General features: G+C 37.2%; 1 protein-coding gene across 1 annotated transcript in view; it reads right to left on the bottom strand.

Moving 5' to 3' along the window:
- Window positions 1-1,243: 1,243 nt before the first annotated feature.
- Window positions 1,244-16,573, bottom strand: part of LOC306873057 (FH2 domain-containing protein 1-like) — a 30,370-nt gene continuing 15,040 nt past the window's right edge. The window contains exons 3-12 of the mRNA XM_079422061.1: window positions 15,394-15,455; window positions 13,498-13,600; window positions 9,016-9,101; window positions 8,818-8,918; window positions 7,149-7,219; window positions 6,827-6,934; window positions 6,613-6,683; window positions 6,209-6,326; window positions 5,717-5,881; window positions 1,244-5,531 (exon numbers count right to left, since the gene is read on the bottom strand). Coding sequence (XP_079278187.1) covers window positions 3,411-5,531; window positions 5,717-5,881; window positions 6,209-6,326; window positions 6,613-6,683; window positions 6,827-6,934; window positions 7,149-7,219; window positions 8,818-8,918; window positions 9,016-9,101; window positions 13,498-13,600; window positions 15,394-15,455 — 3,006 coding nt within the window. The 3' untranslated portion in view covers window positions 1,244-3,410. The remainder of the gene's footprint in view (window positions 5,532-5,716; window positions 5,882-6,208; window positions 6,327-6,612; window positions 6,684-6,826; window positions 6,935-7,148; window positions 7,220-8,817; window positions 8,919-9,015; window positions 9,102-13,497; window positions 13,601-15,393; window positions 15,456-16,573) is intronic.

Below are 16,573 nucleotides of genomic sequence, written 5' to 3'. Positions count from 1 at the left end.
TATATATGTGCACTGTTGTGATTGCACTTGAATGGGTAAAATGCAGAGCACAAATTCTGAGTATGGGATACCATACTTGGCCACACGTCCTTTCCTTTCCCTTAAAAGTGTAATTCCACTTTAAAAACTTTTCAGTAGGCTACAGGAAAATGTGTATAATGTGTTCAATGCTATGTCGTTTAAACAAATATTACATGTAAATAAATACATGAAAGGAATAGTTCACACACACACACACACACACACACAATATTTCTTCAATGTTTTTTTTAAGGTGAACTCTCTTTAAGAGCTATGGAAAGAGGTGTTTTCACTTAGTTAAGCTGTAGTTTGATATTTAGAGTAGTACAAATGAAAGTGCCTTTAAGGGTAAATAGTTCTCTACTGGAACACCATTACTATGGCAACTTAAGAGCCAAAAGAGAGACCACCATAAAAGTCAGGCGGTGGGAAAAGCCAGCATTAACCAGAACTTTTTATGCTTCTCCAAAGAATGACCAGCAGGTGGCATTCTAGTAGAGGAAACGTTTAAAACAAAGTTTCACAAAAAGAGTGTTTGCCCTGATCTACAGTGGTGTGCTGATCTTTAGTGCTGGTAAAGTGTAAAGAAGAGGATATGAAAAGGGTGATATTTTTGTTCTGCCCGATCTTTTGCTGTTATCTGGGTGATTCTGAGGTTCTTTCTTTTTGTTTGTATTACTATGCTTGATTTGCATGTCTCTCTTTTGAAAGTGAAAAAAAGTGAAAGTGAAGTGACATACGGCCAAGTATGGTGACCCATACTCGGAATTTGTGCTCTGCATTTAACCCATCCAACATGCATGCGCACACGCACAGTCCAGTGGGCAGCCATTTATGCTGTGGCGCCCGGGGGAGCAGTTGGGGGTTCAGTGCCTTGCTCAAGGGCACCTCAGTCGTTGTATTGAGGGTGGAGAGAGTGCTGGACATTCACTCCCCCCACCTACAATCTCTGCCGGCCCGAGACTTGAACCCGCAACCTTTGGATTACAAGTCCGACTCTCTAACAATCAGGCCACGACTTCTTTTTCTTTCTCACACACCCACACAACTAAACACTAGGTGTGGTTCAACTCTTAAAAAAGTGACCATTGTCAAAAACAAACCATGGCTAGCTAAATAAATAAGCACTCCATAGCTAAATAATAATAATTTTTTTTCCCACAAAACACATCACTGTAGCCTAATTCACAATCAGCGAATTGAAATATTCATAATATATTTTCACATGTATTTTATTGATTAGCTTATATTGATTGTAATTCTACAACCACAGAGAACAGGGCTCAGAAATAACATTCAAAATAGAAAATTCAAGCAATATCAATAAAGGTACAACACATTGACATATATGCCCAAATGTCTGACTGGACGAATGCACATAAGGTTTCATTTCAAAGTTATAGCTTAAAATGATTTTGCTCCAAATTTTGCTAGTTTTTTTTTTAGTTTAAACTATCTACAGCTGGAACAAGGATTCCATTGTGTCAGACTAGACCATGTTGCCATGGATGCATTCTAAAGCATGTTAACCAATCAGCGCTAAATATACAGATACAGTATGTCAATACATATACCTTTCTACAAACACACACACAAAAAAAGGCATTGTACATTGTAACTGAGGTACACCTGCAGAACTTTGTGAAAAGCCAATGATTCACTTGATGAGTGATCCATCAGAATGTATAGTAAGAACCAGAGGTGGCAAATATGATTCTAGAGGTAGAAATAAGGATTTTTTTGTTGTCATAGTGTGACATCAGTATTGATTTCATCAGCTGACAACAGTCTATCATTGTTTACCTATTTATCAAATCTGTCACTAAAACAAATTCCTCGTATGTGTAAACATACTTGGCCAATAAAGCTAATTCTGATTCTGATTCTATTCATACTTTTTTTTTTGTATTTGTATTTATAATTATTATTTTTTCAAACTCATCCATTTTATTTTGAGAATATCAATTATTCACTCCCTCACCAGCATAGTGGGTGCTCGAGAAGGAGTAGACTCACATATAGAAGGGGAAAGCATGTAAAAGGCCTTCCTGTGCTCCAAATACTTCATATTGCACATCTTTTACCACTGTATTAATCACCACTAAATTATGTTTAACCAGTAACACTTCACAGTTTGTTAATGCATTTAGTTCTCTTTCTAGTTCTAATTAGTTAATGCAATAGGTATCTAAAACTAACAATGAACAACAATTTTTATTGTGTGTATTAAACTACAGTAGGTTCATGTTGATTTATTAATATACTATTGTTCATCGTTAATTAATGTTTATTCATAATACATTAATGTTAATTAGGTAAAATATTGTTCATTGTTATTTCATGTGAACTACTGAATTAATGTTTAGAACCTTATTGTAAAGTGTTGCCACTTCTTCTAACACTGATTTGTTAGTTTTGAGCAACATACTTTTGTTGACTACCTGTCAACTTAATTTCAAGCAGATACTGTGAGAATATTTGATGCATACAGTGTATGTGCTTTCTCAAAAGTCTGAGCCTTTCCTCTAGAACCAGGTTTTGCCACTCCTGGTTAACAGTATGGCTTTAAAAAGAAAGAACTAGCAGTATATTCACAGAAAAGTCACAAATACAGTGTCAGCAGCAAGACAGTGTACAGCAGCATGTACCCTGCATAAAAGGCAAATTGAAAACAAGCAACTCGGCAGCAAAGATTTTGAACATATCCAAAAACATCACTGGCGAGGCATCTTCGAACTACTAGCTGTAGTACTCATTGCATCAGCTACACTAAGGTGTATTTGGATGACATTCATCGACATAATCATCAAACAGTCTTCAGCTTGATTTGTCATCATGCACATGTTAAATGTAGATGAATCTTTGAGTGTTCATGAAGCTGTTTTAATGGAAATATTACCCTAGTAAACAGTACTACATTTACTACACATTATATAAAATGACAAAGCAAGCATATGTATATATGACAAATTGTCTTCTATTTTATTTGTTCTCAGCAATTTGTAAGAACAGCTCACAAGATCTTTGTAGAATTAATATAGATTATAAAATATAGGGTTAATCTAACACTATTACAATTTGCGATTGATGTGTTTTCTGTGACAGTGGATAATGTGTCAGCTTTATGTAAAAAAGGCCATCAAAACCATCCTTGTGTGGATGTGGAAGTGCTACTAAATGTGCTGTCAAATGGTGACAGTAGCTCATGTTATTCTTGAAGCTCTTACTGAGAATCCAGCGACACAACTTCAGCTACATTTTAAAGGCTGTAGATACATTCAGAAGAATTTATGAGGCTTTTGTGCCTCTTTAGTAATTTCAGTATATGCAGAAAATTTTGATCATTCACGTTGAACGTTGGTTTAGAGCCACAGTGTAATATGCCCACTCTACTTCCATGTGGGTTTGTTGGTCCTGCTCGAGATGGAGTCTCTAATCTGTGTGGATCTTTCCGAGAAACTGCTACTTTTAAGGGAGTGCTCTCGTCCAGACTGTGGGGGAGGTGTGTCAGTGCTTCGACTAGAAGCCCTTACACTCTGAACCCTCCTAATAGACCCCCCTAGTTTATCCTCGCTCCTAGGCAAAGTTCCGCTACTGACAGAGTCCGTTCTACCACCAGGCAATCTCTGAGAGCTAGCTCTGGCTACGCTCTTTGATGGTGTCCCTGTTACAGCTGGTGAGGTCATGTCTTTTTTAGATCTGGAAGAAGATGCCACAGTGTTGCGAGCAAAGCTAGGCAAAGGCGAAGAACTTTTCAGGGTGTTATTTGGACTGTCAGGTGTACCTACTTCTGAGGTTTCTTGGGCCTGAGTTTGGGCCAAGGCACGCATTGTAGAACGACACATCTTTTCCTCTGGTGCTGGTTTTGAAATGTTACGAACAGGTTTAGGATTCGTTTTCTTGATGGAGGGTCTGTGTTGAGTCAAGTCCCTTGCCCACCGAGAGCTGCTTGGTGTCGCTCCTCGTTGTGCCCTGGGATCCTCTGGAGGGAGGCTTGAATGTCGCACAGGTCTACCTTGCCTCTCGCCTTTCCTGGCTGGCATGCTTTGGTCACGAAGTGGACGTCTGGGTTCAGTGTTCTCATGTCCAAGAGGTTTTTCGACTTTCTTCATGCTGCTACTAGAGCGATTCTGCCTTGTAATGGGCACCACCTTGCGCATGTTCTGAGTCTCAGTTGCTGTGAGGGTTCTTGTCGGACGGCTGGCATGAGCAATTACTTTGGATGTTGTCTTGGTCTTGACAAGTGTTGTTTTGGGGCTACCGGTCTGGACTGCTTTCTCGCCAACTCTTCGCCCTTCAGCTGTGTCACAGCTATCTGTCTCTGCTTCTTCAGTAGTTACAGATGGACTGACTGATTCTGGACATGCTTGATTGACCCTTCCGGCAAGCGGTTCATCACTTGACGTGGACACAAAGTGACAATCGGTGGACTCAAAATTGGAGGAAAGGGAACTGGTGTCCTGAATAACTCTTGGAAAGTTGGCATCCTGTGACTTTGGGTTAAATTCAGATCTTTCTTTTATGATAGGAGAACTCTCAATCTCAGAACAATCTAACACAATGGAACAATCGGTTTCAGTGCAGTCCATGACATACAACACAGGTTTCTTACTGGACACAGAGGGATCCAGGGGCAATGGGGTGTCACAAGTTGTTGAGGAAAAGGTACTTGTGTCTGCTTCCTTCCTCTGGGATGAGATCCTTTTGTCATTCCATACTTTTTCTGGTTCCTCAGAACTCCTGCTAGATGGGGGTGTATCAAGGACAAATGCTTTAGGAGAGTCTTCTTCCCTCTCCAGATCTGTTACAAACACTTCATGCTGGTTGTCCACAGAAACATGACTGTTATTATTGATCTGGCTGGTTATCTCAAAGGGTTGAAGGCCAGTAACTAGTTTGTGTTTCTCCACAGAAACACTCATGTGCCCAACACTTTGACCAGATGTCCCCTGAAAGACATAATTTGCGTTACTTAATTGAGGTGTAACTCCACCTTCAGAGAGAGAAGTGTAGTTATTATTATTGTAGGGATCATTGTTCATGTTATAGCCAAAACTTGAGTATCTAGCTAAAGGACTGATGGGTTCAGTCTCAGCCCTTGGTGAAGTTACCAGCTTCTCTTGGCAAACCTGACTCTGTGGACCCAGCTCTCTATTCTCATCCTGTAAGACAAGCCATGGCATGGTCTTTAGTTGATGGTTCCTGCTTGAATGTGGCAGGCTGCTGAATTTTGTATAGTCACTTGCTGAAGACCCAGATAACAGCTCTGTGTGATGGTAACGGCGGGCACTAGCTGAGCGCCCCAAAGGACTGTGGGGGCTTTGAGGTCTTGATTGAAGCAGGAAGTCCAGCAGGCCTTCTTTGGTAAGGATGTCAACATCATTTTCACTGCTGCTGCGACCAAAACCACCTGCTTCAGTATTGGCTGCACCCCAGGCACACCGTCTCTCCTCCAGTTCCTGTAAGCGACGCTGTCTAGCTTCCTCCTTTAGTTCCCTGTCCTGGTTGTCCTGCAGAAGAGTGGATAAGAGATCACTCTAGGAGTTTGTGTTCACAGATATATGATCTGTAGCATGATTCATAAATGCCTTAGGGCCAAATTTACTAAATAGGGCGGCTTAATTATTTTATATAAAAAAATGTTTAATGTATTTTTTTTTTTTTTACTTTTGCATGTTAGTCATGTGATATTTACCTTTACAGCTTTTTTGAACTTTAGGCAGAAATCTTGGAAAATTCTAAAGCACTCATCCAGTTTGAAGGTGTCTTTGTCTTCACAGAAGAAGTCAATGAGGGCATTACCCTCTTTGCGCAGGTCCAGCCTGCGATGTTTAAGGTCCTGCAGGGTCTGTGTAGAGCTCTAACACATAAGAAGAAAGCATTCTTATTGACTTAAAAAATTTCATTAAACCATAGCTAGTATAGACAGTAGAAATACAAAAAAAAAGAAGAAAAAAAAGACAAAACCACACTAAAAAAAAAAAGTTGAGCCAACTTAAAAGTTCAAAGCCTATTTTTATTTAGGAAATTTTCTCAACTTTTTGTTGCATAAACTTAAAACAAGAAGCTGAGAAAACTGAACAATCTGCTGAAGCTGGTTGCCTTAAACATTTAAGTTTGCCCAACTGTTTTTTTTTACAGTGCATACTCTACTATGGAATTCTAAGTGAGGGAATGGTCCATTTACCTGCAAAAATGGATCTAGCTGCTTTTGCAGCTCAACGTCATCCTGAATCTTCTGTTCCAAGGAACGCGTTTTGACATACAGAGAGGAAAACTCTCCTTCTATATTTTCTACTGAAATTCTACAACAATAAAAATATGAGTCAGAGAAAGACTGAGGCAGGGCTCATAGAAAGTTTGAGTACATAATGACTACATTTCTAAGAAAAAGCCAAAACTTCAATCAAAATAGTTGTTTGGTAGTTTGGTGTGACACTGCTGTAGTCATAATAATAGTTAATACAGTATTACTAAAACTCCATTTAAGTTGTTCTAAAGTTTCATAAAAATAATGGAATGATTATTATTGAGAGAAGTTACCTTTCAATTTTGTTTGCAATATGCATCAGAAACTAATACTGTTATTACCTGGCTGCACTCTGAATATACGTTAGCTTCTCTGGGAACTTCAAAAGGGCCTCATCCTTTTTCTGCGCTTCCTTTGTGGTAAAAGTTAAAGAAAAATCCAAGTCAAAGCAGTTAAAACAAAATGCAGGTGTTATTACAATGTTTTTTTTCTTAAAACATTTACAAAAATGGATCATTAAATCTGGAGAAAACTATAGTGTTCTGTCCCACTTACTAGTGCCACAAAATGGAGCAGGTTCATGCCAGGCTTGTTGGCCTTTGTGTCAGCCAGAGAAAGTAGTGAAGACAGTTTGAAGCCCACAGCATTGCCTGCATAGCCACCCTATGAACACAGAACATCAGTCAATGTCTGGTCAATGCTGTAAAAGCCATCAACCCTTCCTGATTTAAAAACATCAGGGAATGTTTTGGAGGAGTAGTTGATAGGAAAGAACAAAAGTGAAAAGAGGTTTGAGGGAAATGTCCACAAAAAAAGGGGGAAGATGAGGGGTAAAGGGTAAGGAACACTGGAAAGACAAATAGATAAAAAGACTTACTGCATTCATGATATTTCCTGCTTGGAGAACCAAATGTAGAATGGCATGGAGCTCTTCACAAGTCATTAGTTCTGTGGAATAATCGATAGAAACTGAATAATCACAGGCCATTTGTTAAATTACACAACACTCTAAATGCTATTACTATCCTTCCTGCAGTCTACAGACTAAAACATTTAAGGGAAATCTGAACACTTGAAGCCACATTTAAATGAGAAAAAAGTGTAGATCAAAATAGACTGATAGGATCAGTTAATGCAAGATTAATGAAACTCAATTTGAGTTTTGCTAAAGGCTCCCAGCATCAATGTAATGATTAATGGAGTGCCAAATCTTTACGTTTCAGTAGTGTTGAGGTGTTGAAAGGTCATGAGCCAATGGTTTCTGAGGCTAGTACAGGCACAGCTGAGTGAAAGTACGTCACTCAGCAAAATGCACTCAACAAGAATTGAATCCTGCTAAAAGTTCACTTTACTGTTTATCAGTCCATACTTGACAGCAGATCTTTTAAAAGTAGTGGAATAGTGCATCAAATTAATAATAATAATAATAATACATTTTATTTGAAAGCGCCTTTCAGGACACCCAAGGACACTGTACAAATCAACGAACAAAATACACTTAAAACGTCAGAGCAGGTAACCGTTAAAACAAGGTGCAACATGACAAGGTAAGTACATGACTAATCGATGTAAGACAAACGAAACAGATAAGTCTTGAGTCTAGATTTGAACAACGGAAGAGAGTCTATGGCACGGAGATCTGGGGGGAGGGAATTCCAGAGCTGGGGAGCAGCGCAACCAAATGCTCTGCGGCCCATGGTCACAAGTTTAACGGGTGGAACAGAAAGCTGAAGAGTAGAGGAAGAACGAAGAGTGCGAGCTGGAATAACAATATGAAGAAGATCCGAGATATAAGAAGGGGCCAGACTATGAAGTGCTTTAAATGTAATGAGGAGTATTTTAAAGTTAATTCTTTGTTTTATGGGGAGCCAGTGGAGTTGTTGTAAAGTAGAAGTGATATGGAAAAAGTTCGGAGTCTGAGTTATGATCCGTGCTGCAGAGTTTTGAAGGAGCTGCAGTTTCTGGAGGGATTTATTAGGAAGACCATAGAGAAGCGAATTGCAATAATCAATCCGGGAGGTGACGAGGGAGTGCACGAGGATAGCAGTGGTGTGGGGGGTGAGTGAAGGACGAAGACGAGAGATATTACGTAAGTGAAAATATGCAGATCGAGTGATAGTATTGATATGTGACCGAAAAGATAATGTACTATCGAGGATGACGCCCAGGCTCTTAACTTGAGGGGAAGGAAAAACAGATAAGTTATTAATGACTATTGAAGAGCATTTGTATTTGGAGAGAATGGATGGGGTACCTATGAGAAGGACTTCTGTTTTGGAATTGTTAAGTTTAAGAAAATTAGCGGAAAACCAGGAATGAATTACAGGGGATGATGAGTTTGTGTACGACAGTGCAGGCATGAGATGACTAGTTTTTTTCTCTAGTAACCTACAGTACTGTATGTTCCACAGAAGTCAAAATAAAAGGCATGAATATCAAAATGTTTTGCCTGCTTAGCTGAAAAAAATAACAATTATTACTCTAGATTAATAGAACCCCCCCCCTTAAAAATATGATATAAACGTCAGAATTGAATATGTTCTTACCTTCAGTAGCCTGATGCACAATGTTAATCTCACGACTCATGACTGCACAGGATGGAAGGAACTCTTCCTGAAGTATCATAGCCTCAATACGGACATCAAAGCTTTAAAAGTGAACAATATTAATTGACCTGCATTTTGTGTATTATGAAATCTTACATTTGTATTTCATTGATAAGAGAGATCTTGTGCGTCTCTTACCATGGCACTTGAATCAGCAGGAACATGAAGGAATCAACCAGTGTCAGCTTATTTGGGTCTCCTTTGAATTCCTTCAATCTCTTCACCTAGTGAATATATGTGATTTAAATCCAAAATAAAGCATATGTACTAGGGATGTCCAATGTATTTATACCATTTTTAATTTATCAGTTGATTCATTGTAGATGTAATTTTTTAAATATAGAGACCTTTATTGTCATCTAACACTTAATGTTAGTGGTAACAGTTTACAAAAAGGGTACATTAATAATCATGTACTAATGTCTAAATTAATACTTAATTCAACACAGTAATGATTATTAAGGGAGTTAACTAATTATGAACTATCCTTAACTACGACTGGAGTCATACAGATTCGTGCATGAATAACGGCAGCTTTAACTACAGTACAAGTTAGTACATGTTTGATAGTTAATGCAATAATTAACATTTATGGGTAAACTAAATCAAACAGCCTCTTTAAGAAGGAATAGGAAATACTCTGACTTAGAAATTAATTTAAATAATTTAATACTATCATAATTTGAGCATGTGACATCTTCAGCTTTGTCATAAACATTATTGGGTTGGCAAAGGATTAGTTGATCCTCCTCATCAAGTGTAGAAAATACTAAATACACTAATGACTGATGTTGTCTGTTTTATGTTCATCTCTTTCCCTTTAAACTCACTCTATTGTGTCTTATACACAGATAAAAAATCCCACAAAGAACATTTGTAGAACAATTCCTAAAGAAATGCTCAAACTGGAAAGAGTTCACTCTCCATCCAGACACAGCCGTGATGATCCTAAACCTCCGCTCTCTGACTTCTTGAAAATCCACACAGCATCTCTTAACCGGGCTGAATACTCACTGTGTTAGTACATGTGTGTTTGATAGAAAGTATAACACAAATCATGAGCTGAGTTCAGTAAGTAGTTAACAGTGAATTCATTATGATTGGGCCCCCTCAAGTAAAGTCATGTCAAAATCAGCTTTAACAAGCCATTAGTTGATGTTAGTGTATGGGTAGTTAATGAGTTAGTTATGTTGGGCCCCCTCAAGTAAAGTCATGTCAAAATCAACTTTAACAAGCCATTAGATGATGTTAGTGTATGGGTAGTTAATAATGAGTTAGTTATGTTGGGCCCCCTCAAGTAAAGTCATGTCAAAATCAGCTTTAACAAGCCATTAGTTGATGTTAGCGTATGGGTAGTTAATAATGAGTTAGTTATGTTGGGCCCCCTCAAGTAAAGTCATGTCAAAATCAACTTTAACAAGCCATTAGTTGATGTTAGTGTATGGGTAGTTAATAATGAGTTAGTTATGTTGGGCCCCCTCAAGTAAAGTCATGTCAAAATCAGCTTTAACAAGCCATTAGTTGATGTTAGCGTATGGGTAGTTAATAATGAGTTAGTTATGTTGGGCCCTCTCAAGTAAAGTCATGTCAAAATAACCTTGAATACTCACTGTGTTAGTACATGTGTGTTTGATAGAAAGTATAACACAAATCATGAGCTGAGTTCAGTAAGTAGTTAACAGTGAATTCATTATGATTGGGCCCCCTCAAGTAAAGTCATGTCAAAATCAGCGTTAACAAGCCATTAGTTGATGTTAGTGTATGGGTAGTTAATAATGAGTTAGTTATGGTGGGCCCCCTCAAGTAAAGTCATGTCAAAATCAGCTTTAACAAGCCATTAGTTGATGTTAGCGTATGGGTAGTTAATAATGAGTTAGTTATGTTGGGCCCCCTCAAGTAAATGAAATGAATCTAGTATACATTTTAATTTCTGAAATACATCAATTTCTGTATACAACCTGAATTCCGGAAATGTTGGGATGTTTTTTTAATTTGAATAAAATGAAAACTAAAAGAATTTCATATCACACGAGCCAATATTTTGTTCACAATAGAACATAGATAACATAACAAATGTTTAAACTGAGAAATTTTACAATTTTATGCACAAAATGAGCTCATTTCAAATTTGATGCCTGCTATAGATCTCAAAATATTTGGGACGGGGGCATGTTTACCATGGTGTAGCATCTCCTCTTCTTTTCAGAACAGTTTGAAGATGTCTGGGCATTGAGGTTATGAGTTTCTGGAGTTTTGGTGTTGGAATTTGGTTCCATTCTGCATGATATAGGTTTCCAGCTGCTGAAGAGTTTGTGGTCATCTTTGACGTATTTTTCATTTAATGATGCGCCAGATGTTCTCTATAGGTGAAAGATCTGGACTGCAGGCAGGCCAATTCAGCACCCAGACTCTTCTACTACAAAGTCATGTCTACTACAAAGGCAATAGCTGCAGTATGTGGTTTTGCATTGTCCTGCTGAAATACACAAGGCCTTCCCTGAAATAGACGTCGCCTGGAGGGGAGCATATGTTGCTCTAAAACCTTTATATACCTTTCAGCATTCATAGTGCCTTCCAAAACATGCAAGCTGCCCACACTGTATGCACATATGCACCCCATACCATCAGAGATGCTGGCTTTTGAACTGAACGCTGATAACACACTGGAAGCTCTCCCTCCTCTTTAGCCCGGAGGACACGGCGTCTGTGATTTCCAACAAGTATGTCAAATTTGGACTCGTCTGACCATAGACCACTTTTCCACTTTGAAACAGTCCAATTTAAATGAGCCTTGGTCCACAGGACATGACAGCGTTTCTGGATCATGTTCACATATGGCTTCCTTTTTGCATGATTGTTGGCAGCTGCAGATGGCACGGTGGAATGTGTTTACCGACAGTGGTTTCTGGAAGCATTCCTGGGCCCATTTAGTAATGTCAATGACAGAATCATGCCGATGAGTGATGCAGTCTGAGGGCCCGAAAACCACGGGCATCCAACAAAGTTCTTTGGCCTTGTCCCTTACGCACAGATTTCTCCAGTTTCTCTGAATCTTTTGATGATGTTATGCACTGTATGTATTATAGGGTGGTGATGGCGCAGTGGATAAGACACATGCCTTTGGTGTGAGAGACCCGGGTTCGAATCCACTGTGAGACACCAATGTGTCCCTGAGCAAGACACTTAACCCCTAGTTGCTCCAGAGGCGTGCGACCTCTGACATATATAGCAATTGTAAGTCGCTTTGGATAAAAGCATCAGCTAAATGAATAAATGTAAATGTACTGTAGATGATGAGATTTGCAAAACCTTTGCTATTTGATGTTGAGGAACATTGCTTTTAAAGTATTCCACAATCTTTTTACGCACTCTTTCACAGATTGGAGAGCCTCTGCCCATCTTTACTTCTGACACACTCTGCCTCTCTTAGACATCCCTTTATAGCTAATCATGTTACAGACCTGATGTCAATTAACTTAATTTGCTGTTAGATGTTCTCCCAGGTGAATCTTTTCAAAATTTCTTGTATTTTCAACCCTTTGTTGCCCCCGTGCCAACTTTTTTTAGACCTGTAGCAGGCATCAAATTTGAAATGAGCTCATTTAGTGGATAAAAGTGTAAAATTTCTCAGGTTAAACATTTGTTATGTTCTCTATGTTCTATTGTGAATAAAATATTGGCTCATGTGATTTGAAATTCTTTTAGTTTTCATTTTATTCAAATTTAAAAAAACGTCCCAACATTTCCGTAATTCAGGTTGTATAACACAAATAATTATTAGCATTGGTACTGGGCAGATTCGTAACAAGTTGCATGCATAATTACATGCAACTAATGCTAAACACTTGTCCTAACCCTGACCCTATAGTAAGTACATGTAGTTAATTAATATTACTAATAACTTGTATAATTACACTGTAACAAGGACACCTTAAAATAAAGTGTAACCACCAGATTTTTAAAGTTGGTGCCTCCCTAATTTATACCTCAACACAGGCCCATTCATCTGATTAAAGATTATAGATAGTGCCAAGTACATGCACTATTTGCCAAAATAAAGTACTAACAGAACATTCCACATTCCTTATAAATGATGTCTTGGCAGTGTTTTTAATGTTAACTAAAAGTAAAATAAGTTTTTGTTAATTGAAAAAGCTGAAATAAATTATAAATATTACATTAAAAACAAAACAAAATAAACAACAAAATTACTAAAATGTAAACTAAATTTAAAATGAAAACTGAAAACTAATTCAAAATGTTAATAAATACTAAAATATTATATAAATAATACTGAAATAACACTCGGCCCTGGTACACCTGGCATTAGCAACGCATCTCCAGAAACCTCTTGGCGATTGCATTTCACTGAGGAGAGGGTCTGGTTTTGTGACCACATACATCACTTAGCACATCAGTATGCCACTGCATATCGAAACATTACTTTAATGTAATGATCATTTGTTATATGAGCGTCTTTTGATGTTGTCTGGGACACATTATGCATTAATGCAGCAAATACACAACAAAGGCGATGTGGCTATATGCATCTCTGACTGATGTGCATTTGTAATAAGGCAGATGTTAATAGCAAATATGGTGTGGGTTCAGAATTCTCACCTCCTCTGCTTCAGGCAGAAGTTTGAGAAGTTCTTTCAATGGTTCAGCTCCATATTGCTTACTGTTGCCCAGACGAATGTCTTCTACTATTGCATGATTGGACCTGAGAAAGAAAAACAGAAGTATAAACCAGACAATCAGTTTTTGCCTGATCCATGTAACCGGTCAGCTCAGACAATACATGAGATGAACACTTGTAGGTTACTTCAGTGTATGATCCAAAGAAAGATAGGAAAAAACAAATCTTTACCGTCACAAGGATGTGTGTTATGTATATACTTATATAATGCAGGTTATTTTGGATCCCACTTCATATTAGGAGTCTTTAATTACTATGTACTTATATAAAATTTTGCATAAGGTAAGGTTAGGGGTATATTACACTACACAATAACAATTACACTAGCTCTATGAACTATATATAAGTTTGTATTTTTAAGGAAGGTATATCATAATAGCAAAAATTTATTTATATTAGTTAATTGGCCTATAGATTATAAGGAATAATTAAACTACTTAGTAGTTCATTATGTTATGTACAAATCTAAATGAATTACGGTGTCCACAAATCCCCATTACCAAACAGACATGAAAATGTTTAATATCTGCATAAAACATGTATAATACATATTCATAGATCACTATTATCTAGTGATTGAAAAAAAGATAATTTAACCTCAAAATCTCACAAATGATGTTCAGATAAAAAGATTTATCTGAACTGTTGTGTTGAGATATTTAGTGAAATCTTATGGTCAAGGGGAATTTATCTTACACTGCATTTTGAAAATGAAAATTCTGTAATCATTTACTCACCCTCAAGTTGTTCCAAACCTGTATGGCCGTCTTTCTTCTGTTAACCATACAGTTGACGGTAGCCATTAACATTCATAGTTTGGAAAATGGCTACTGTCAATTACTGTATGGTAACCAACATCTTCAACGGCATGAGGCTTGGAATGACGTGAGGGTGAATAATTGAGGACAGAATTTTCATTTTTGGGTGAACTATCCCTTTAAAGACTCTTTAAAATAAAGGGATACAGATTTTGAAATATACACACATACATGCAAACACAATGAACCATTTAACTATTGATGTATTGGTTGCCAAAAGTGTCCACATGCTGTGTACTGTCCCCCAGAAATCTACATTGAGTGCATTTTAGCTGTTTTGTTACAGGTTTTAGTGATTATTTCTCTTAATAAAACACTAAATGATTATGTCTCTAAACAATGACTCATTCAAATACGAATAATGAGTCAAAAATGTTTGAACATTTCGATACAAACGTGATAAGTGCATTGCTGTTTTTTTCAGTGCATTTGTAATTTGCGTTCTGAAAGTCTGGGACTAAATGTAGCATTGTCTCCTGCATGAGTGACTCAGCAAATTGAATGTGACTTTGATCAGCTCTACTATACATGACCATCACATACACAGATTACACACAAACATCCAAGACTAACATAAATACGATATAACTAACTGATCACAGAAGAAAGCATTGTCTTTTTGCATAATCATTTATAGTCAAGCTGCCTTGGAGGATGTTGAAAAACCTGTTCAAAAATAAACAAAAATCCTGTTTACACAGGACACATCTACCTTCGCTTGCCCATGTTACATTGCAACAGGTCTGACGTAAACTTTTATTGTTTTGTGCTTTTTTCTGTAGCACCAACAACATACCCCTTGTGTCTTTGTTTATCTGTACTTGTCACAGTGAATGTATACGAGATCCTCATGTGAACTTCCAAGAATTAATCAGAACCTGAAAGCTATTGATCTTTACACAAGAGTATCGGATTTCCCTTGACCACCAGATCTTATTTCTGTGCTGGAGCACATGCACACATATAGGTTTTTACAGATGATGACACTGAGAAACTTACTTCTTGAACTGTTTGAGGAAGATTCCAATGTTCATTCCTCTCTTGGAGTCCAAGATGCTGATCTGGGAAAACAGAGGAATAGAGATGGAAATTAAAATAGATGGAAAGATACACAAAGGACAGACTGTGTGTGTTCTGACAGAGACGTAATTCCATTCAAATTTTTAACCTTCGGGTTTTTGTGGCGTGTTGATTTGAATGCAGCTTCTAAATAAATAAAACTGGTATCTCTGATGTTGCAAGATTACTATAGGCAAAAGCAATAAAACTAAAATAAAACAACATAACTAAAAATATAATAAAATACCTAACTACATAATACTATTATTGCAACAATATAAAAATAGAAATATAATAATTTATACATTTAAAATTTTAATTAAACATTAAATAAACAATAATCTCCTGGCCAGAGGAGAACTGCCCCCCCGACTGAGCCTGGTTTCTCCCAAGGTTTTTTTCTCAATACACTCTATCCTCCAATTTGATACTGTTAAGTGCTTTAACGCAATCTGTATTGTTAAAAGCGCTATATAAATAAAGGTGACTTGACTTAAAAGAAAAATGAGGTTAACCTCTTTACATGTTACATAGATTTACTATAATAACAACAACAGTAATTTAGCATATTTACATATAAGTAACCCTAATTAACCCTAAACCAAACCCTAATCCTAACCCAAACTCTATATTAAATACATTGTTCTATAGAAAGTTGATTTATTCAGTACTTAAAGGTATAATTACACTGTAACAAGACCAAAAAGGTCAGAATTTTAGAACAGTTGCACTCCAAAATATAATATTTTCAGTGTCTCAGAGTTCAGTTTTTGGTGCACACTATGAACACAAAGAGCTCCATGGTTGACTTTGTTGTCACATGTGCTTTTCCAAACATTTTTTGGCTTCTGCAAGTTACTATACAAATTGAGCAGAGTGACACTGTGTAACCAAAAATGAAAAGAGGATGACAACATATCTACAGATTTAGATGAGGAGCATATTTAAATTTAAACTATTATTGCAAATATAATAGCTTTGAGAGTAACTGGACGAGACTGGAATGCAACATGAAAGTGAACAACTTACAAAAGAAATATACATCATAATAAAATGTATCAGAAAAACAGACAGTTTCTTAGATTAATATAAAGTGCTTTACAAATTTGCTGCACATCAA

The sequence above is a fragment of the Barbus barbus genome, assembly GCF_936440315.1.
Source record: "Barbus barbus genome assembly, chromosome: 7".
Classification (NCBI taxonomy): domain Eukaryota; kingdom Metazoa; phylum Chordata; class Actinopteri; order Cypriniformes; family Cyprinidae; genus Barbus; species Barbus barbus.
Note: the sequence above shows the minus strand (reverse complement) of the source record. Positions and strands in the feature narration are given on the sequence as shown.